Source organism: Vicugna pacos, chromosome 27, assembly GCF_048564905.1.
Source record: "Vicugna pacos chromosome 27, VicPac4, whole genome shotgun sequence".
In the NCBI taxonomy this organism is placed as follows: Eukaryota; Metazoa; Chordata; class Mammalia; order Artiodactyla; family Camelidae; genus Vicugna; species Vicugna pacos.
The window spans coordinates 14,870,911-14,894,734 of record NC_133013.1 but is presented as its reverse complement, the minus strand read 5'-3'; the positions used below and the strand labels follow the sequence as shown (position 1 = coordinate 14,894,734).

General features: G+C 45.0%; 1 protein-coding gene across 3 annotated transcripts in view; it reads left to right on the top strand.

Annotated features, from left to right (window-relative positions):
- Window positions 1-23,824, top strand: part of SV2B (synaptic vesicle glycoprotein 2B) — a 157,392-nt gene that overhangs the window by 83,591 nt on the left and 49,977 nt on the right. For all 3 annotated transcript variants that reach the window (XM_072950726.1, XM_015234387.3, XM_072950727.1), the window contains one exon: window positions 13,790-14,642. In XM_072950726.1, the coding sequence (XP_072806827.1) occupies window positions 14,192-14,642 (451 nt within the window). In that variant the 5' untranslated portion in view covers window positions 13,790-14,191. The remainder of the gene's footprint in view (window positions 1-13,789; window positions 14,643-23,824) is intronic.

The window sequence follows — 23,824 nt, the reverse complement described above, 5'->3', positions numbered from 1 at the left end:
TAATGACAAAGTTTATACTTTGCCAAAGCTGAATGAGAGGCGAGGATGGGGAGAGGAAAGGGACTAATTACAGAGGCGTAACACAGCAGAGTCGGGGACAGAGGAGAGCCACAGGACCAGTCATACTAGAGACTGAGTAATTCCGGGATAGTTAGGAGACGGAGACAAGAATTAGCATGTAGTGGGGTAAATTTAAAAAACAACAACAACACTTATTATTTCAGAGAAATTCATGGGGCTGATAAGAGCAAGATAAGCTAGGCGGCGTCTACTTATAGTTTCTTCAAAGTGAGAAATGCTGGGGTGGGAGCTGGTTTCCAGGGGCCAGGAACAGAAATCAAGGCCCCTTAGGCAAATATCGTGACCACGGTCCCCAGGCCTGAGCCGCAGAAGCTGCTAACTGCAGGCGACTTTAGAGGAGGGGGCATTTCCACAGCTGGGCAATTGCAAACCTGGAACATGGCAAAGAGCAGGCTAACTTTAAGGAAAAAAAATGGACGAGGGCTAAGACGAGAGCAGAGGCAAATCAAGACGTGAAGACGTGCTCCTTCAGCCCTGCCGATGGCCCTCAGACTAGCTTTTGGGGCACGCTGGGAGGTCTTGGATCCTCCTTGAGATCATCTATGTCAGTCTGTCCACCTGCCACTCTACATTTTCCTCATAGATCTGCATCCACAAAGTTCCTAGTCTTTTAGGACGAGATCCACATTTTCAACCAGTGCGCCCCCGGTTGGAGTACCAGATCACTTAAATTTAGTGCCAGTTCTGTATTTTTGCTTTTGGGGCTATACTTCCAAAGATTGTAACAAACCAGAAGATGGAGACTTGCCTTATGTGGGAAGAGCGGACCTTCTCTTTACAGAAAGTCTGTTGTTCTTAGATTTAGTTAAATGTCTTTTAACTAGACTATAAAGGATGTAAGAGCAGGAGCTTGTTATACGCCCCTTGGTGTTCCCAGCCCCTGCTACGGGATCTCTCATGTAGTAGTCCCCCTCCACCCCCCACCAAGTGATTACAGAATAGAGGAATGACTGTAATGATGACAGTTCATTAAGGCTAGTCCCCTAGGGAGGGGTTGTCAGGAAAGGAGAAAATACAGCTGGGGAGGTGGAGTGGGTGTTGTTTAACAAGGGTCCTTCAAGGCCAAATTTAAGGACAGTAGCTGAGAGGTCTTGAGAAACCACCAAGGGATGTTCATCAGGCCATGTGGAGGGGGGCTGATGGTGCTGGGGTAGCTCAGGTGAGAGATGCTCTGAGGCAGTTCAGTTGGATGAAGTGGAAGGATTCTCTCCAAATCTTATTTCTTTGGCACAGTGTCAAAGTGTACAAGCTAACAGGGCCAGCGGGCAAAACCTGTAAATCACACAAGAAGGGGGTTCCGGGTGTTTGGCTTTCTTGATGGGGCCCTTTAAGCTCATATTCAATGCTGTTATTGGCATGGTGCTCTAAACTCTTTGTTTCTTATCTTTAAACTGCGCTTTCCACCAGTAGGATTATTTTTGAATCACCTCTATTTTGGGAAATGGAAAAAAAAATGTGTATCTGAAATGCCCAGCAGGTTCTATTATCTCTTCTTGCTCTGGGAGATCAAAGTCCACCAGCCACTGGACCTGTCTTTAAATGCTCCCCTCGACAAGCCCGTGCTGAGCTCTGTGAGCATCCAGGTAGGCTGGAGCAGCACAGAGGGTTCCCGTTTTAATGGCTCTCACTTTTCTTCCCAAAGGAAAGATTGCTTCTTAGGAGAAGAGCAAAACAAAACAAAAATAAAAGGGCGAGAAGCTTGACCCTGTCCTTTTTCTTTCCTCCGGGCTAGCCTAAACGCACCTGTGCTGCTTCACCCTTCACACTTCGAGGTGTCGATGAGTTTAACACCTTTTGTTGTCACTCAAGGACCTCTCCAAACTGGCCTCACCTTCCTGTCCATGTGTATCTCCAGCCATCCTCCCAAAGTCCCCCTGAGCTCCCTCTGGACTCCGCTGGTTCCCATGGAGATCCCATCTTTGGAAAATATGACATTACTGAATGGGAGCAGAATCTGCCACCCCAAAAGTTGCCACTTTGGCCTGTTGATTATTTTGAATTGAAGCTACTTAAGAAACAGCTGGTATAAGGACACTCTGATCTTCCTTTGTTCCCGAGAAAGCAGGAAATAAATCTCCCACATGAAAGGTACGCTCCCTGAACCGGGGGAGGAGGGGGATGTAGAAGGCATCCTTATCACAAGAAATAGGGAATTTGGAGCCAAGAAGCCTGTATAAACAAACCTTGTTACGTCTTCATTAATTTATTACTCCAACCTCAAACCCCTTTGTCTTGTCAATTCTTCACAAATTTATTGTTTCTTTGTCTAAAAGGTATAAAAGCTTCCTGTGTTGGTCATTTCTTTGAGTCACATATTTTTATGAGATTCCTATATGTATAAAATAAACTTTGTTTTTCTTCTGTTAACCTGTTTTATGTCAATTTAATTATAGGCTAGCCAAAGAATGTAGGGTAGAAGGGAACACTTTTCTGCCTCTACGTTACCTAAATTTGCTGTATAAATTTGTCAGTCCACAAATTTACTTCGGGCATATATGTTCCTAAGCATTCGAACATACAGGGCTGTGTTGCTGCTCCGGTACACACTCTCTGTTGATTGTAAGGTAAAACAGAACTGTAGAGGAATGTTCTGGTCTAGAATAGAGGAAGCCAGGATCCCAAGGGCCTGGCCTGGGGGCTCTGTGTTGTCTGGGAGGCGGGTCCTCCCAGTTGTAGTCAATAGACTCCTATGTACATTCAAGGTAACTAGCTGTGTGATCTTGACAAGTGACTTGACCTCTCTGAGTCTGTTTTCCCATCTATGGAATAGAAAAATAAGGATAACTATCTCACAGTGTTCTGAAGTTGAAATGAGGTGATTAGTCTGAAGTACTCAGGCAAGAAAATGTTGCTTTCATTCTGCCTTGAAGGAGGCAGTGTCTTCTGTCTGACTAGTATTTGCCAGTCTCCTCTCCTTCATGCATGACCCTCAAGATTTTTACCATATCCCTAGCAAAGCTCATACTCTCACTTAATATTTAAGAAAACAACCAACTCACTCTTATTAAAGGAATGCATTTATTTAGGAAGGAAACTATATCATTTCTGTATATACAGGTTAACTTTAAAAAGCAAACACAGTGAAAACAAAACAATGTTACGGTACCGATGTCTAACCGGATACCACACCCTGCTAGAAACCTCCGAATTAAGGCTTGTTTTCCCTTTGTTAAAAAGGGCAGTTAGCAAGTTAGTGAGTAGGGGGTCAAGCTGTGCTGGCCCCCCAAAGGAGACTTTTTCTTTGGCAATCAAAAGGCATTGAAAGAACATTGAAAATGAATTTTTCTTCTACGCAGTTCAATGTTATTTAATGGTATATGTTTGAACATTTTTTGAAATCATATCAGGTACCAAGAAAGATAGCATTTCCCCCCCTGGGAAATGCTGGCCTTGGGCATCAGTCATTTGAGAGTGTCCGGGACAGGGAAGTTTCCCCCGCAACCCCTCTTGAGTTCTTGTGGCTGGATTAATAATAAAACTGACACAAGACAGATAAACAGAAGGAAAAGAAGTAAATTTTAATTCGTGCAGATGGAGGCCTTCTTATAGAAATGAGACTTAAGAAGTGCCCAAAGCAGGCAGCTTGTATACTTTTGAGACGAGGAAACTATACAATGCGTGAGGAATTGACAGGACAAAGACTTAGGCTTTGGTTGCTCGATTAGCGAGGAATCTAAACAGAGTTTGGGCTTGGGGTCGTAAATTAGAGAAGTGACAAGTTTTGTTTACATAGGCTTCTTGGCCGGACTTCCTTGTCTCTGGTGCTAAGTGCAGTCTTCCACCTCCGGAGTTAGGGAGAGTACCTTTCACATGAGAGATTTATTTCCTGCTTTCAGGGAGACAGAAAGGAGGATCAGAGTGTCCCTCTTGGCACTGGCTGTTTCTTAAGTAACCGTAATTCAAAGTAATGAACATACTATTGTGGTGTATTTTAGCGGGGGCCCACTCTGAGCCCCAGCAGGAGGAAGCCATCAGCTGGTGACTCCAGGGGTGTGGGTCAGGACTGGGGTCTCCGGAGAAAGGAGCTGGCATGGAGTAGTGGGAAGGGATGGTCAGGAGCCTGGCCCAGGGATGGGGATTCAGGGCAGGGTTTCAGCAGAGTGGGATGCTGAAAATCTAGAGAATCTTACCTCAGAGGCTGCAGATTCGCTGCCTGTCAGATGAGGGGAAGGCCCTTGTCTTCTTGGCTCTGTGACGCATCGCTGCAGAGGTCGGTGTCTGTGTGGAGACGCGCATCTGTGTGTTATTCATTTCTAGGATAGCTGTTTTTACTGAGCCCTTTCTTGGTGAGAGGCCCTGTACTGAGCGTTTTGAACGTATTAACTCATTTAATTCTCATAACAACCCATTGACTGGGAACCTATATTCTCTTCATTTCACACACGAAGAAACCAAAGCCTAAAGGTTAAACAGCATGTTCAGAGCCCCAGAGCTTGTGAGAGGCAAAGCTGATCTGCAAATGTATGCAGTGGGCCAGAGTTTGCCGTACAGTATCACTCTGAGGCTAGAAACATCGTTAAAAAGGGTTTTTCTTAATCCAGTTACAGCAGGGTTGGTAAGACGGCGATGGTCAGTCTTCGTGAGGGCTCCCTCTCCCACTGCACTGGACCACTTAAGTGGTGGGGGCGCCTGGCTCTCAGTCCCCGGCTGCAGCCAGAGTGGTTCTCCTGGTTCTTTCTGCTACTCAGTGCTCCCTGTCGGAGTAGGCTTTCCACTGTCTGCTGGGCAGTTCTGGTTTGGATGGAGACAGTCACATCACTCAATGATTCTTGATTTGGTTTGTAGGTTGTACCACTGGGTGAGACCCTTGGTATTGATCCCAGGGCTGCCGGGTTCACAGCCTCCACGGGCACCCAGAGCCTACCTTTCACCCAGAGTGCTGCCTGCAGGAGGGGCTCTGTCTTCTCTCAGGGCACTCTTGTCCCCCTTCTCAGTGAGTCCCCCGTCTCATGGCTTGGGCAACTCCCCTACTAGTCAAAGCACCAGCCCCTCTCCCCTTTCCCTTCTAGCTTAGCTCTGGGAAGGATCTGTTTGTCTGAAGACTTGACAAGCGTTTCTGGACTTGCCCTTGAACCACAAAGAAATTGTTAACTTCTTCCTGGGGTAAGAAGCGCATAAGCCAGGGGTTCTTGACTTCGAGCACCAGATTACCCGGACAGCTTGCTAATAAAACAGCTTTCTGTCCACCTTCTGTTTCAGAAAGTTCAGGATGGGGTTCAGGAATCCGTATTTAATTGGCACGAAGTGATTCTCCTACAGGTGGTTTGAGGAGCACGCTGTGATAAACACTGACCTGGCTTTAGAACACAGAGGAGCAAAGGGAGAAAATTAGCATTTCAGGGATGACTAGGTTAATGTTAACATCGTTACAGCTCAACCCACAGAGACATTTGCATAATACAAATAGATATTTAAAATCTATACTGTTTTGGAAACTCTGGGTATAGTGGTGTAAGTATATGATTTACCTAGTATTTTCATCTACTATTATGGTGAGATCATTTTCTTTTCTTCCTAATAAGTCCTTCAAAAACCATAATATTTATATCACCATAATATTTAGCTGTATAAATTTGTACAAGTATAAGCTATACTTATCAAGCCCCTGCCACTTAACGTATGGATTGTTTTCGAGGCTTGATGTGCTAAATAAATGATGCTTTGATTAACACACTTCTCCGTAACTTGTTATTTTGCTTTTGCGTTTTAAAATGGAGAACCATTCTGAACATCAAATTCTGGCTGGCATTACTTTAAATGATTTGGGTTTTTCCCCCTCCAACTAAAAGATCATGTGGTTTGGTTCTTGTTTAATCATCAGTTTTTTTTCTCACACCTTGGAAACTAGCTTTCTGTTTTAACACGATAGAATAGCTGGGCGATTCAGCTAAGAAGAGAGAAGCGCTTTGAATGTCACACTCATGCGCCCACACTGTTCTAAGTGGGACAAGGACAGAGATTGTTGGAAGCCTTCGAGAACACCGTCTCTCAATGCCAGCAAGATAAGCCTTGGTATTTTCAGCTCCTGGTAGATGTAATCTACCCCAGAAACATCAAGCAGTGTATTTCAGGAAGCATCGCAGGTGGCTAAAACATACTTTATGGTCCGTCGGGAAGTTGATACAAATAACTCAAGTAGTCCTTAGAACCAGGGCACGGGGCAATCTCATCTGGGAACTTGATGTAAATAGAAGGCGGGCAGGGAAGTAAAAAAGTGAATGACTCCTTGTAAAAGGTGGCACCTTCAGAATGTCAGCTGATCCAACACTTTTGGTAAAGAAAGGTAAACCAGTTGGTCTATTTACAGCAGGGCAGGGGCCGTCTGACCCTTGGGCCATTTTTGACTTGCTTTCAGCCAGTTACTGAATAACTATTAACCTCCTTTACTGAGCAAACATTTTCTATGATTAAAGACTGTATTTGATGCTAGAAATGAAAAAATTAGTAAAATCCTGTGCTTTATCTATCCTAGAATTGTTCAAAATCTCCTGGCAGAAAGACATATAAACACTAACAGTATACTGTAGTCATAGAAATAGGTGCAGAGTGCCGTGGGACCTCTTGGAGTAATTCTAAACGTTTAAGAGTAAAGAGCCATCAGATTGCCAACAAAGGGTTACTCAGTTTGGAAATGATGCCCTTAACTCAAAATGGACACTATCCTAAATATTAAAATAATATTAATGATCGCTATGCTTTATATGTTGCTTAGATGGTTCAAAGCACTGTCACAGATACAGAAAAACTATTGAGTCAGAGAGCTGGAAAGGACTTGAGAAGTCAGTCATCCAGCACAGCCTGTCATTTAGATGCATGAAATTGAGGGCCTCATCCAGGGTCCCTCAAGGTTGCGATGGCAGACATAGAACCAGTGGTCCAGTGGTCTTTCTCTTAAAACAACTGAAAATATTCTGTACTGAGCCCCCTGCCCTCTCTTTGGACTCACTGGCCCGACCTGCACGATGAGGATGGGAACTCAAGAGGTGTCTGCAAAGCCAATGGACACCTTAGCTATCTCGTTGGTACCCATCTGAGTTTGCCGACCTTCCTATCTCTTGCTCATTAAAATAGAATTACACTAAGGTTCTCAAATAACATTTTCTTGGGCTTTACCCCTCTATTCCAAATTCCTCTTTAATTCTTGCCAAATAGTTTCGGGGCACCCAGTCTATCTCATGTGTTGGTACACCAACTAGCCTTTCCAAGCATACGGTTATCAGTCATTTTCTTCTGCCCTGACTCTTTAGGGTGAATCTCCCATCAAGGCCAATTGCAGCTGAAGGCACAGCCGCTACTGACTCGTGCCAGGGGGCCAGGGAGTGTGCTCAGCTTTCCAGGGGTGGGTCAGGGCGTGCTGATATCTTTACTGCGGTGACCATCTTCCATTATTGTTTGCAACCAAGTTGCTACATTCTGGACTCTTGCGATACCACCAAGATTGAACTGAATTCTCAGAATTCTCTCTCGCTCCAGCTGTGGCCTGTTGGTCTATAACCAGGCTGTTTTCCTTAACTCTCACTTCTAATGGGTCCTGCAGGCAAACAGACTCCGGGATGCTTGCCAAATGGGCTTTCAAGACATGGTAAAACCCTAGGATGAGTAAAGCTTAGGCTCTGAGCACAAAATCAGTACTTAACTATTTAGAAGAGCTGATATTTCATAGATGTTAACATGGGTTCCAAGGGAAAAAAGAGGCCCATGAGCGCGGGAAACACTGATTTCAACCAGTTAAATAGATTTTGGGGGGAGGAAGGAGCGGAAAGAACAGCAGCTTTATAATATAATATAAAGTATAAAATTATTGAATATAATAATTTATTATGAACGTATACATGGCACAAATCCACTCATCAGTGTACAATTAGACGATTTTTAGTAAATTTATAGAGTTGTGTAACAACCGTCACTGTAATCCAGTTTTTGCGCATTCCCAACACTCCTCTGGCTCAGCTCTCCTCAAATTTACAGCCACTCCCCACTCCCACCCCTGGCCCCAGGCAATCACTTAGCTACCTTCTGTCTCTATGGACTTGCCTGCTCTGGGGATTTCATATAATGGAGTCACAGGCCAAGTGGCCTCTTGTGTTTGCCTTCTTTTTCCTTGGCATCATGCGTTGGAGCTTCATCCACGCTGTAATATGTATTAGTATTCTGTTCCTTCTTATTGCTGTGGTGTTACTCCGTTGCATGGATGCACCACCTTTCGTGTATCTGTTCACCAGTCGATGGACATTCGCATTGTCCCCAGTTTGGGGCTATTATAAACGGTGTTGTTATTGACATTCATGTGTGAGTCTTTGCGTGGGCATATGGTTTTATTTCTCTTAGGTAGATTTTAGGATAGAAGTGCTGGGTTCTTTGGTAAGTGGATGTTGGACATGTGAAGAAACTGCCAAACTGTTTTCCAAAGCGGCTGAACCATTTTTCATTCTTACCAGCAGCATATCTGAGTTCTGGTTCATCACACCCTTGTCGACACTTGTTCTCATCTGCCTGCAGATTGTAGCTACTCCGATGGGTGTGGACGGGTAGCTCACTGGGGGGTGAAATAGGTGTTTATTCAGGTCCTCTTGCAGCTTTTCATACAGCCACGTGCGGTATGAATCTCTGAGAGAAAATGGTGAATAGGGTATGAACTTACTTGCTCTTAAAATTCTTTTTTTCCCCCTTAAATGAGCATATTAAAAGGCCTAATGTTCTGCAGAACACATTTTGGAAAGCATGAGATCATTTGATTATTATATTATTTTTAGCTTTGCTCTCTGTGATATTTAATTATGAACGAGTGTTTACCGCGCGATGATTTCAAATCAAATAGCATAGACGCAGAGGTTAATAGAAGGTAAACATTAAAGGAGGACGCTTAAGAGATTCACGCTGGGACATTTTTTGAGAGGCAGTGGTTTCCACAAATAAGTAAATGTCAGTTTGTTTTTCTCTATTCTTGTTCCCCCAGCCCAGCCCAGGTGGGCCCCACATCTCAAGTGGAGCTGGGCAGGGCTCAAGCTGAGATCCTGGTTACATTTTACTTATCAATCCTCAGTCAGTTGGCAATCATAATGACAACAACAATGATAATAAAAACAAATTTATAGAGATCACATCTGTGCCTGGCCCTGGGCTAAGCCGTCTTCCTGGATTATCTTCCCTAATCCTCACAAGGACCCTGCAAGGTAGGTCCTGGTTTTACAACCATTTTGCAGAAGAAGAAACTTAGGCACAGAGAGGCTCGTAGCTTGCACACAGGTAGTAGGAAGTGGCAGCGTCAGGATTTGAAACTGGGGCCTCGGACACCAGAGTCTGTGTTCTTGAACCACTCTGCTGTGTATCCTACCACTCCTCCAAAAAGGCAGATCAGCCCCCAGAAAGATTTTCATCTGTCTCAATTACGTGGCAATTGTCGGATGCTGGAAAGATTTCCAGTCCAGGATTTGCCTCCTCCAAGTCATTATGGTCCCAGTCACCCTTGCTGCTCCCTCTCATCTGACAGGCAGTGCATCTCTTGTTCTCCTGTGAAAGTCCCTTGTGTCCATCCTGTCCCAAGGCCACCAGCTTTGCACAGGCCCCTAACTTCACCTCTGGACTACTAACACACACACACACACACACACACACACACACACACACACACACACACTTCTACCTGGTTGAGTCATCCCTAGGTTTTCACTTAAAAACCAAGATGCATGTCCCCACCAGGAAAATCTCTCCAGATCCCTGCTCTGAATGCCATGCTGCCCTGCAATCTTCAACAACAACCTTCACGGCTGCCCTTGCTCAAAGAAAGTTCCCAGTCCCTGAGCAGGGCATTCAGACTGATTGCTATTTACGTCCCCAGCGTATCTTCCGTAATTCCCCCTTCTTGGATCATCTGCTGTGGGCAGATGCTTCACTGCTGCCAAAACAAACCATTCCTCCCTCTGGCCTTTGCTTCCCTGTTCCCCAGCCCACAGCACCTTCCTCTCCGTTGTTGCTTCTCTGAGCCCGTTCCTGCCCTTGGAAGTCCCCTGACCTCTGGGATGCTTAGCAGCAGGCAAGCCCATAGTGATCCCTCCCTCCCCTGAAGCCCCTGGGAGAACCTACAACCTGTGACCCTGGTCATCTGTCCAGCCTCTTCAGCCTCAGTCTTCTCTACTGTAAACTGAGTGTAAAAACATTCCCTGCCTCATACAGTTGTCTCAGTTGGAAGAGGTCAAGCACAGGATAAACTTAGCATTGCACCTGGCTCAAAGCCACAAGGCAAGTGTTCAATAAATGAAAGATAATATTGTTGATAATTAAGATTGTCATTTTTATAACTGTATGATACTTTGTGTTCTTTGACTCTTTCATGAGGGGTTGACTTCTTGAGAATGGCAGTCAAGTCATGTCACATCTAATAAAATGCATTAAGCACCAAAGATCCTGGGGAGTGTTTGTGGAGGATGGGCAAACAGTCTTGAACGTGGGAGTCAGAAACCCAATGTCAGTCTTAGCTCTGCAGGGATCTTGGTGTGTGATCTTGACTTGTCTCCTTGAGCTCCCAGTCCCTCCCACCGTACATCATCCCTCACGATCTCTTTGAAGCTGGCTTCAAATCCAAGCCCTGATATTGATTCTTTGTGTTAATTTGGGCACATTCTTTAATCCTTTTAGTCCTCAGTTTCTTCGTCTGTGAAATAGAGAGAATATTCTTTCTTCACTACTGACTACGAGGATAAATGAGGTTGGGCTCGTGACCTGCTCACCTTCAGTTGGTAGCTGCTCTTCTGGTTGTTTTGTTATTGCTGTGTAGTTGATAAACACTAGACTTGCCAATGTTTTTGAATGAGTTTTCCTGGTGCCACCAGAACAAAGGACTACAAGTTGGGTGGCTTAAACAAAGAAATGTATTGTTTCTCAGTTCTGAAGTTTAGAAATCCAAAATCAAGGTGTTGATTTTGATCAGTCCTGATGAGGGTTGATTCCTTCTGAGGGCTGAGAGGGAGGATCTGTCTCTCCTAGCTTCTGGTAGCCCCAGGCATTCCTCATCTTGCAGTTGTCTCGTCTTGTCTTGTAGATGTCTCGTACCCTCCCTGTGTCTCCTCAGCGCCTCCCTCTCTGCCTGTCTGTCTCTGCGTCCAAATTTCCCCTTTTTATAAGGTCACCAGTCATATTGGATTAGAGCCCACCCCAATGACCTCATCTTAACTCGATTACCTGTATAAAGACATGTTTCCAAATAAAGTCACATTCAGAGCTACTGGGGGTGAAAACTAATACACCTTTCTGCGGGGCGGGGTGAACCATTCAAACTATCACATAGAAAAAGATTAATAGTTGCATTCTCTAGAAAATGCTTTGCTGAAAAAAATAACTTGACATTTCTCAATGAAAGAGGGAAAAAAAACCCCACAACCCTTGACAGCCACTTCTCCTGACTCCACAAAGCCTCTGCCATACACAGCAGTTCATTTAACTGGATCAGATGAGTAGAATTCGTTTTGACAAAGATCTGCTTCTTTCCATAAAGCAAGTCCCAGGACCTTTGCCCTGAATGGTATTTCCCACATGTGCTTCTGGAATTGCAAATCTATCACTGCTGGTTCCTGACATTTTTGCAGAGCCCCCAGGATGGAAATAACACACCAGATCTCAGGCAGTTGGCGTTCTTTCTCCGTTTTTTTATAGCACTCTGCAAAACTCTCATGCTGTTTACATGTGATTTATATTCCTCCTGTGGTCCCTAAATGGATATAATAAAAACAGATTTAGAATATTAATCTGCCATGGTTCAGACCAGCATGGTCTAATACAAATTTATTTACTGGGGATGGTGAAAAATCTGAAAGGATAAAGTGAGAATCAGTTCTCAGTAACTATTTTTTGATGATTTTTACCGCACTGTTTCTCAAAGCGTGGTCTACTGGATTCCTCATGGAAAGTGCAGATTTCCTGCTCCATCCCACCCAGTCTGCAGGTTCAGAGTCTTTGGTGGGAGAGATACTGGGATTTGCATTTCTCATGAGCCGCTCTTGCCCTGAGTGGTTCTGGCCCACCCTGCGTTTGAGAACCGCTGGTGTCTGGTATGCTGCAGTAGAAATGTGTTGGGTTGTGGGATTCAAATGAGTTCCGGAGCTGGAGTCTGTCCAGGGCTGAGGGCGAGGAGGACCAGGCAGGCAGATGTGGTGCAGAGGGTCCGGGGATCTGAGGGAAAGGAGAGGGCGAGTGTGTCCAGTCCGCTGTGAGGTGGGTCTGCTGAGCCAGGTGAAAGGGCAGTGTGAATTTCAGGTGCAACAGGAGCCCGTAAAGGTTGATGGAGTGGATAACGGCAGATGGGTTGAACTGGGGAGTGCATTTCTGGCAACCCCAATGAAGAGATCTGGAAGCTGCAAGAGTTGAAATGGGTTAAGGTGTGTGGGAGGGTCCTGACCTCCACCCCGAGGGGCTGCTTAGTGAGAAGCTGGACCTCAGAGCCACTTGGCGAGCCCTGTGAAAACTCAGGTTTCTGAGCTTGAACTGGTCCCTCTGCATGCCTTTTAGAATCTGTATTCTAAGGCTCCCCAGGGGCTCCAATGTGACAGTCCCTTGGAACAGCCTTTGGGAAGCACAGTGGCCACAGAAACACTGACTTTGGGGATCAGCGGACATGGGTTGAGTCCTGGTTCTTTGACCTTGATCTACATCTGAGCCGCAGTTTCTTATCTGTAAGATAAGGATACATTTTTCTTTCTTTCCTTCTTTTCTGATTGTTGTCACCATCAGGGGTAAGGCATGTGACACATTTCACAGTTCCTGGTGGCCAGCATCCATCGTTAAAGGGTGGCTCTGGACCTTGTGAGAACCAGGATTTTACAAGTGTGATTTGGACGGGGTGTGTTGGGCATAGGAATCGACAGACAGACCCAGGGATTGAAATTGGGATAGAAGGCAGGGTCTTGGCTCTGACAACACTGGGTCCTGGTTTCCAGAACTGGAACTAGAAAGAAAAAGAGCAGCAATGACATCGATGCTTAACCAAGCAGGTCAGGCCCTGCCCTAAGCACTTCATGCACAACTTCTATGAGTTAAGTACTATTATCTCCCTTTTACAGATGAGAAAACTGAGGCTCAGAAAAACATGTGCATGATCACACGGCTCTTATGTGGCAGAATCAAATTTCAGACACGAGCTTTTGAGCTCTGGGTCTTCAGACACTGTTCTTGCCTATTTAAGGCAAGTACAAGGTCACAATGGCCCTGGGAGCACAATGCTGTGTCTCCAAAGTAAGCTGGGCTTTGGGGAAAATGGTCCCAGGAGTTTCTTTGCCGTACATTTCTAGATGTAAGATTGTACAGCTGCTTCCAACAAAGTTAGAAAAGCTGGCACTCTCATAACAGACACTGAGCTGTAATAAACCTGCACTGTTGCCAAAAGCTTGATAAATTCTAACAGAAAATCCATATCACAGAATTGTCTTGTATTGGAAATCTCTTGTCCCCTTTACATTTCATTTCTATGTAAGATTTGACCCCTTTCATGGGTTGATCAATGCTTCCTCTCTGACCACCGCTGTCTCTCCCCTTGTCCTCTAGCTCATGGATTTAAGGCTCATTTCATTTGATGGGAATCGGATGTCTAGTCAAGATTTCCTCCACTTTATATGGGAAGCACTGGCATTAGTAAATATATTTGTTTAATTCTGAGAGTATTTTGTTAGAATTTCTGCATTTCATACCATTCTCCTCTTTCCTTTCTCTGTACTCGCAGGGCATAACCTTCAGTAGCAGAACAAATCAGGCCAGCCAGCCAGCTGCCAAGTCCTGTGGGCTCCTCATCAAGGAAAACAGCTGGACCTATTTCTAATCAACGTCTCCCAGCACAACACCTTTGGATCGCTCAAGGAGACCAGACCGGAATCTGAAACTTCCAAAGACTTCCAGTAAGACATCGAATGCAGAAGGATCCTTGGATTGCCTTTGAAGACATTTGCTCTGTTTGAGACACAAAGGGGGAGAGAACAGGTTCACTTTCACCCAAGAAAGTACAGGCTACATTTAAACCTCTGAACATAAACATATAATGGATGATGGTTATTGAAACAGCCCAAACCTCTATCACCGTGCAAGGGATATAGCTCAAGAGGCAACCAGGCAGTCCCAGGACCAAGGAATGGATGACTACAAATATCAGGACCACTATGAGGGCTATGGCCCCAGTGATGGCTATTATCGTGGAAATGAGTCCAATCCAGAAGAAGATGCACAGAGTGATGTTACAGAAGGCCATGACGAGGAGGACGAGATCTATGAGGGCGAGTACCAGGGCATCCCTCACCCGGATGACATCAAGACCAAGCCAACCAAGATGGCGCCCTCCAGGGCAGATGGTCTTCGGGGCCAGGAAGACCTGATGGCGGAGAGGATGGAAGATGAGGAGCAGCTGGCCCACCAGTACGAGACCATCATTGATGAGTGTGGCCACGGGCGCTTCCAGTGGATTCTCTTTTTTGTTTTGGGCTTGGCCCTCATGGCAGATGGGGTGGAAGTGTTCGTGGTGAGTTTTGCCCTGCCCAGTGCAGAGAAGGACATGTGTCTGTCCAGTTCCAAGAAGGGAATGCTTGGTAAGTGGAAATTTTCAAAGATCGTTCTCTTTGTGGCATTAAAATGTGAAGGAGAAAGAGCAGTAAAAATTGGATAGCACCTGTCAGTGTTGGGCATCTTAAATCTATCACAGTGTCCTTGCAACACTATCATTTAAATCCATTTTGTCATTAAGGTATTTTTATCTCAGAGAATTTAATAGGCCTAGGTTTACATAGCTAGTAGGTATCGGAGCTTGGATTTCTACCAGATCTGACTCCTAAGTTCTTTTTTCCAATTTTTTTTAAATTGAAGTATAGTTAATGTACATTATTATATAAGTTACAGGCATACAATATAGTGATTCACAATTTTTAGAGGTTATGCTCTTTTTTCCCAAGTCTTGTTGCCTCCTTGAGCATGTGATTTCTCTTCTTCGTATTAAACCATCTTCCATATCCAAATGACAAATACGTGTTGTGTGTGCCAGGCCAGAGGTCTCTTTCACGCTGTCCTTCTTTCTGTGTCCTTCCAGAATCCGATAGCATCCGCGCCTGGTTTCTCCTGTGTCTAAGCATCCGTGGGCTGAATGCCTGTGCCTTGGCGGTGAGCGCCGGGCTGAGCGCACCCGCAGAGGCCCCTGCAGGGGTGAAGCGTAGATGGATTCCGCAGGATGGGGGACCAGCTTTGCAAATCAATGATGAGACTAGCATCCTCGAAGCCAGACATCAGCTCTCAGGGCTGCAGACAGGGAGGGGTTTGTGAAGTTAGAGAGAGGATGGGCATGAATAGTGCGGCATAGAAGAGATTCATCAAAATATAGACAAGGGTTTGTCTTGATCATTAAATGTCCTGCAAAACATACCCATTCTCTGCATTTAGAGTCCATGCAGTCGATTGTCTAGCAGATATACAGTTACCGAGAACTGACGGGGAGTCGGGTTTTCACTCCAGACTGAGTCATAGTTACGGGCCTCACGAACTCAGAATCCGTCTAGCAACTTAGTTCATTCATTTAACAAATATCTGTTACTTGTTCACCGTGTTTTAGTCTTTGTGCTCAGGCCCCAGGGAGGAAATATGGAGCAAGGCAGGTGTAGTCCTTGCCTCTCAAAGAAATTACATAAAGCAGGACAAACAGGCATTAACAAACGCAGGGAATTGTTTGATTGCTGTAGGGACACACGTGCTGCGAACCGCTTTGTGCCATTCTGGTCCAGTACCTGCTCTAGAGCAAGGACTGGCAAGCATTTTCTGGGAAGGCTCAGAGAGTAAATATTTTAGGCTTTGCAGGTCCAGATGGTCTCTGTCACCACTATTCAACTCTGCCTTTAGCACCAAAGCAGCCATAGACAATATGTAAACACAAGGGCATGACTGTGTTCCAATAAAACTTGATTTACCAAAAAAAAAAAAAGTCAGCAGGCTGAATTTGGCCTATGGGCTATAGTTTTTTTGCCCCTGATTTAGAGCCACAGTAAATAAGATTGGGATATAAAACAAAGACGGCATCTGCATAAAGAATTGTCCCTGGGGGGGTGGTTTAAAAATGATGTTATCCATTCCCGCTTAATTAAAGGGACATTTAAAATGATGAGAACTCTGTGAGATGTGGCCATCAGGGAATCAAAAGAGACCAAATATGTACAAACAAAAGAAATGATTTGAGAAGCAAGATATCACCCAGAGTTTTTAAACACTAACAAAATTTTATTTTTTTTAATTATTTTCATTATTTTTTTATCAACAGAAGTTTGTGTTTAAGTTTCAATAGATTTTTTTTAAAGGGTAAAAAACAAGATAAAACAAACCCCAACCTCCTGACCAAACCAATCCATCCCCAGTTCATCTAAACATTTCCAAGATATTATTTTGTGTTCTGCTATTCTCAACTGAAACCCTCGGTCCCTGTTGGTCCAAATTCGTACTGTTAGTAGTGATTTCATGCCCTCTTGGTCTCTCGGCCACCCTGGTGCCCAGCAACCCCGTTAACAGAGCTGCAGCATGGCTATAGCTCCCGCTGGCTTCCCGGGCAAACGCTGGGAGTGGAGGGAACCCGGTTCCAATCTGGAGAGCCCATGCGTGTGCAATTTTGCTTTAAGTGTTTACCGTGAAGATGCTATGACTCAGCCCAAGGGGGGCAGGCAGACCCCTGAGCAGAGATGGACTCCCTATACACTTGTGGGCCCCCTTGATGGTCAGACAATGCGTCTGAGTGGATCCAAGGAGGCAGATGACTGGAGGGTCTCGCGAGGCCAGCTTTTCCTCGTGATGTCTCGTGTCAGCTGCGTAGTCACTGTGGTGCTTAGAGGACTTTTATCCCATCCGTACACATCAGGAAACAGGCTCAGAGAACTGCGTTTAATGTCACGTGGTCATTGCTGGGGCTGGGATTTTAATTTCAAGGTCATGCTTGTCCTGCTGCACCATACTGCCCTCCCTTCATGCATGGTCTTCAGGACGGAGGTCATGACCTGGGGTGGGCTTTCTCTCCATGTCATTAAGCACCCCATAGGTTGCTTGAGCACCATGATTTGCCTCTAACAGAGAGATAGCATGGTGTGGGGAATAATGGTGTGAACACTGGTGTCTGGCCACTAGGGTTTGGCAGTTGGCTATACCTGCCAGTGACCTTGGGCAAGCCATCGCTTCTTTAAAGATCAGGTTTCCCATCTATGGAATAGGGTCATGATCATTTGTTGTGAGGATTAAGTAAGATAAAGCTGATAAAGCAATCAGTGCTCCACGCCTGCTGAGCAACTGTTAGCTCTTGTTACTCTGTGTTATGACAGTCTCCCTTCAGCATCTGCAGTGAATTATAGCTGCAGGGAGATAACGCAGCAGCAGGGACACTGGAGCCGGGTGGCCTGGGTTTGAATCCTTGCCCTGCCAATTCTTAGGAGGGGGACTTGGAAATTACTTAGTGTCTCTGTGCCTAGGTTTCCTTCTCTGCAAAATGGAGATGCTAATGGTATCTACTTCCCAGGGCTTTTGTGAGGACTAAATGAGTTTAGTGCATTTAATTTGACTTGTCATTTGTCATTTCAAATGACCTCGAATTGTTGGCATCTCAAAGCCTTGTTTCCTTCTAACCAGGATAGCACCTACTATTGATGACACTTTGAACAAACCTACAGCATCCTCCTCTGCCTGCACTTGGTCAGTTGACAACAAAGTTTTCCCATAATTGTCAAGATATCCCTTAAGCTGGAACAGTGGGCAATTTCTAGCACATACTGATCCAGAGAAAGAGAACCTCATTTTTAGGCAAGAGTTCCACTTTTGCCTTCAGAATTTTGATTTCCTGAAAGAGTCTAGTTATTTTGTTTTATTGGCTGTTAGTTTGCGTGCCATCCCCAGTGGGAAGGATTAGGAAGTCCCACACTTCAGACAGTGATTTAGAGCCTAACAGGGAACCCCTGGGGCTTGGTGTCTGAGCTAAGGAAGGACGCAGAGCAAAGCCAGATGGGGTGGATTCATTAGAATAAATTGCACATTGAATTTCCATAGCAGCTCAGAGACAGATGTATTACTCTGCTTTCTTGAAAGATTAACCTTTGTTTCATATGCAGATTCGAGGTGAGAGCATCAGGGCAGATCATTTGATTATGAGCCACTTTTTCTTTAGCCCTGAATTCAGAGCGTCAGTTCCTGAAAGGAGGGGCCACTCTGTACCCTAAAGCCTGGCACAAAATACGTGCTCAATAAATACTTACTTACCATCATGGAAGCAAGTACTCATGTTGGTGAAATCTACCACTAGGACTTTTCATGGCATCTTTTTGTGTTTGATTTATATCTGGTGTCCTTATTTATGCTTTTTAGATCATAAGCTTCTTTAGAACAGAATGATAGCCAGGGGTTCCCTTAACAGAGTTTACACTCATGGCCATGTTTAACAGTGTGCACTTGAGTCCACAGGCAATGTGAAAAGCTGTTTAATGGGGAGCTAGTAAATGCCTTTGAGAAAGGGAGTGGTAAGGAGGGACCTATGATTTAGGATGATCACGCTACTCCAGTGATTTTGGCGCGGGGAGTGGTTTTAGAGGAACAGAATCTTAAGGATAAATTTTCTGAATTGGTTCTGGGGTTTCTGCAGTCAGCCCTCTAATCTGGTTAGATTTAAAGACACTGTTTATTGACTCTATTTCCAGTCGTAAAGAGAGCACTGATCGTTCACGGCATCTTGTGGCACTAGAGATACATAAAATGACATCATATGGTACTCCCAATCAAACATTTATAAGAGGCAAAGCTCTAGGTGACCACTGCTGTCAAACTAACTTTTGTCAAATTAATGAGTATGAGCTTGGCTGGTTGCTCCTGATGGTCACTGACAAAGTGGGAAAAGAAGCGAATGAGCTCAGGGACTCAAATTCCCAGCACAAGCACCGCATAAACGACCCGAAAGCTTCTATGTCTGCCCTGAAAGAGACCTTTATCTCCTGAGATTGTTGACAGCCAAACCCAGAATCTCACCCTCTGAGGCTGAATTGCAGTGCAAATTGAATTCCCAGCCTCGCAGGGTGTCTACTATTAAAGTGAGAGCATTGGTGGGGAAGAAATGGGATCCTGGAAGCCAGCATGGGGATGTGTGGGAAGACCCTGATGAAGCTGAGGACACTGAACTATGAAATTCTGTTGAGTCTTCTTGGCCAGTAGAAGCATCCTCTCCACCCCTGTATTGGGGGGATTAACCCTGCATTGATGAGGAAGCTGCAATGGCCTCCCACGAGGCAGTTGCCTTGGGAGACACTGTGTTTTCTCCTCAGGACCCCCACCCCACCCCTTTTTCCTTCTGGACTTGTAACTAGACTCAGGTCCCAGCAGGTCCCTAAAAGTGAGGTTCAGAGTGACCGATAAGGAGGTATGCTACACTGCAAAAGAACTTCTTGATTTTTCTAATTTACACAGGCAGAAATTCAGGGAGTAGGTGTGGGGATGGATTCAGGGTGTGGGATAATGGTGGAAGGAACATAAAGTAGGATTGAGCCCCATTGATTGATATGGACCCACTAAACAGAGATTCTGCTTTTAACATTGGGGATTGGGGAGTTAGAAAAGGCTCTAGAAGTTTGGTTGGTTGATTGGCTAAAACATGGGCCAAAAGTTGGCCCAGAGTCAATGATCTTGAATGCCAGATCTGCCTCGATTTATTGTAGTGGAAGAGAGTCAAAGGCTTAGGGAGATTGGAGTGTTAAGAGAGGATTTGTCATTTAAAGCCTACTCACCTGCCTTGGGAGGGCACACTTTTCACCATGACTGTGAGAAAAAAATTTGCAAAGGGACCCCCGGCTTCCTTGAAGAGCTCTGTGAGCACTCTTCTATGTGGGGCAGACCTCACAGTGGGGGCTTCAGTCCCTGAACTGAGGAACCTAAGTGCAGTGGGAATACTTGGGTCCTGGGGTGGCAGGGGTCAAGTGGCAGCACTTAACCACCAAAATCAAGGTGGATGTGTTTAATGGACAGCAGAGCCAAAGCGTTGATCAGAATAGCCTGACTCTTGGAAACTCGAGTATTCCCAGAAGTGAGATGGATAGGAAGTTCACTAAATTCTTATTTGATCTGCATAAGCAGAAAAATTCCAGATCAAGTGAACGAAAGTTGAATTTGTCTCATAAAAATATGGGCATGTCCCCTCAATCCATTCCCAGCTTTGAGCCAGTTTATAGACCCAGGATCTATGAATGAAAGGGAGGCTGAGTCCCCTTGGGGAAGGATCCCAGTCCACAGTTTCTCCTTCTCCCAGTCTTCCCCCAAGAGACCTGCAGCTTTTTGCCAGAGTGACTATGCATTGGGGAAAAGGACATAAGCAGACCTTATGAGGATTACTGGACACTGGATCTGAATTGACACTAATTCCAGGAGACTCAAAACACCACTGCGATCTGTCCGTCAGATTAGGGGCTAATGGAGGTCAGGTGATCAATGGAGTTTTGGCTCAGGTCCATCTCACAGTGGGCCCAGTAGGTCCCCAAACCCATCCTGTGGTTATTTCCCCAGTTCTGGAACGCCTAGTTGGAGCAGACATATTTGGCAACTAGTGAAATCTCCACATTGATTAAAAATGGATTTTCAGAGACAGAGACCAGAGGTGGGAGACCTGGCTGAAGTTCATTAGAATAGTCCAAGGGAGAAACCTGCAATTCTTGGATATAGAGGAAATAGTTGAAATTGTTTGAGTGTTTTGACAAATTGAGATTTTTATATAAAGCTTTAAAATATCTCTGCTGTAAGCACCATTTTTTCTTATTTAATTTATGCAAGGAAGAAAACAGACTGACTTACGCAAAGAAGACAACCGCTCTTAACTTCAAGAGATTTACATTTTTATACAGCTGGTTGTATTTTTATTATAATAAGAACAGTGAATTCATAGTCACAGGGTTGGCTATTACAAAGCTGATGAGTAAATTCAATTTTCTGCAGCAAACATACAATGAATAAAAACAATTTCCTGTACAACCAATGAACCCACCAACCAGCTAATCAACTGCCAGCATTATAGTCATAAGATTAAGAGTTATTTCACAATTAACCATGGGGGTTAAGAAAAATTTTGCAAAGAGATCTTCTTAAGACAAAACCCTTACTTTTATGATGTGGGATCCAGGCTGAGTATGGATTTAGCTTTGAGTGACGCACTTTTCCCACATGTCTCCAGCTAGTTTGTGTTTTTTTGTGTGTCTTTCAACTGAGTCCTACATCAAAGGATAGAGCCCACCTCAGTCTGAAAGCCCTTGTGTCCGCAACTTCTAATTATTAACTGCTTGTTCAAATTTACGGATCCTGGATTTCTACTTTGGCTTTATCAAGGTTGAGTCAAAGATATGTGGCGCTTGTATGTGTGTAGGTTTTAGTTTTACATGGAGGGAATAGCATTGACTGGAGAGAGAAGGAGGAGGAGGAGGAGAAGAAGGGGAAGGGGAGGATGATGGTTGGGATATTTGCACACAGCTTGACCAGCGTGAAAAAATGGAGTCGGACCCAAAAACATTTGTGTTTGCACAGGGTTTTAGGGATGATCAGTGACCTTTTACTGACCCTGTGAGTGGTCAGAGTGATAATGCCCAGTTTGCATGATGAGGGCAGAGCTGCTTGGAGACTGTAAGAGATGCCTGCAGTCCCTAAGGTAGTTTTCTTGTCCTTTGCTGTCACTCGTTCCCACTCGTGTCCGCTGTGGGTTACTTCACAGTAATGGGGTTGGAAGGTTTATTTTCTCATGTACAGATTTCTTCACAGAAAGCAAAGGGAACGGATGCTAAAGGCTCAGTGACTTCCCAGTGCTGGTACAACCTCTGTTACCTTTCTTCTAAACTAAAAGCAACTTATACTAATTATACTACCACCACCAAGAGTTACGATTTGATAAACTCTTAACCTTGCATCCATTTTATACATGACATTTCTGATCCTTATAACGACCTGCAAGGGAAGCATTATTTTCACCACTTTACAAATAAGAAAACTTAGTCCCTAAGAGATTAAAGTAACTCGTCAAAACTAGTTAGTTGAAACCAGCTGTATGTATCTGACTTCAAAATCTATTGCTTCTCCTTTACCTGGCTGTGCCACCTGTAGAAGATGTTTCCAGGTGCCCAGTACATATGTAACCTTGAGCCAGCTTTTATGCAAAATGCATCACTCCAATAAGAGGCAGTTGCCAAGTAGGCACCAGGCCTCCATCAGAGGGCTGGAGTTTATCTTTGTAGGTGAGAGGGTGATGTAGCCCACGTCCCAGCAGGCTGGGCCAGAGAGGCCAGGTGCTGATTTTACCCCAGGCAATGAAATTCCTGCAGTGATCCCCGAGGCATAGACTCTCAGCCCAGAACAGGCTGTCAGGGAACTGAAGGGCAGTTCACCATCCTCCCGTGAAAAGGGTCCCAAGGGATGCACCATCACCCTGTACGGACCAGAGCAGCAGAGGCACAAAGGACTGCCTCCCCCGCCCTCCCATCCCGCCAGGAACCACATCAGATGGTGGAACACTCACGCCCAAAGTGGAGTTCATGACTGTGCAGCTGTAATGGGTCTTTGTAGGCCAGCGGGTGTAAAATGTCTCTCTATTTATAACTCTAATGCAGTGCAAGCCTGGACGAGTTGGTTTTCACTGTGCAAAGGATTGATTTAGTTTCCAGAGAAGTAAGCTTGAAAGTTTCAGATATTAGCAGGGCAGGGAGGAGGGAAGGGAGAGTCAGATAGATGGTCCTGGAAATGTAATAGCCTTTGACATGCCCCATGGGATCCGCTGAACAGACTGAAAGTGAACACTCTTCTCTCTGTGGGGACTGGCCCAGCTGCTCAAATGTGCAGAGTGAGCATCTTCTCTTTCAACAATGGAGATTTTGCTGACTCAGAGGCGTGCATCAATCTTCACTGGGGATGTGCAGGAAATAGCCCAGAGAAGTCGCATCCTTTCCTTGGCCTCTCTGCTTCACCTCTCCTTGGGTCCTACGCAGGGAAGTCTTATCCTTTGAAGGAAATGTGACAACAGATTATAAGGCATAAGCCATTACTTACCACATTATAGAATCATCTAATATTAGATGGGGAAGGGGTAAAGGAGAACTCCTGGCACACCTTTTGTTTCCAGTTGGAGGAAACTGAGCTCCGAGGAGGAAGTAAGTCGGTCAAGGTCATGTGCTCCGAAAGCGGGACCTGCGACCCTGACTACTGGCACAGAGCTCTTTCCTCTACATCGAGTTATCTCACCTTTTGCTCTAAAGGAGTGACTGTATGAATCAATCAGGTGATCATTCCTCTGTATGATTCCTTTTCCAGGAGGCACTATGTGTCTAGGATGCATGCAACTGCTGGTAACAATGACTCTGAATCATGAAGATGTTTATTCTTTACTTACCAAGATTTCTTACAGTAGGTGGTTCCAGGCTTGGGTCAGTGGCTTACTGTGATGTCAGGGCTCGAGGTCTGGCATTTGTGATTCTCCTTGCCTTTCCCTCATGGTTGCAAGATGACCACCAGAGCTCTAAATACTACATCCTCCCATGATGGCTTTCCAAATAGGAAGAGAGTTGGTGGCAAGAAAGTACCTCTTCTTCAATGTTCTCTTTTCACTGGGCACAAAAATATTGTCCAGGAGCCTCTGACAGACATATATCTTTTTTTACTCTCCCTGAATTGGATTCACATGACCATTTTAAATTAACTATGATTCATCCTCTAGGGTTGGGTGTGTGTGTGTGTGTGTGTGGCAATTTCTCTG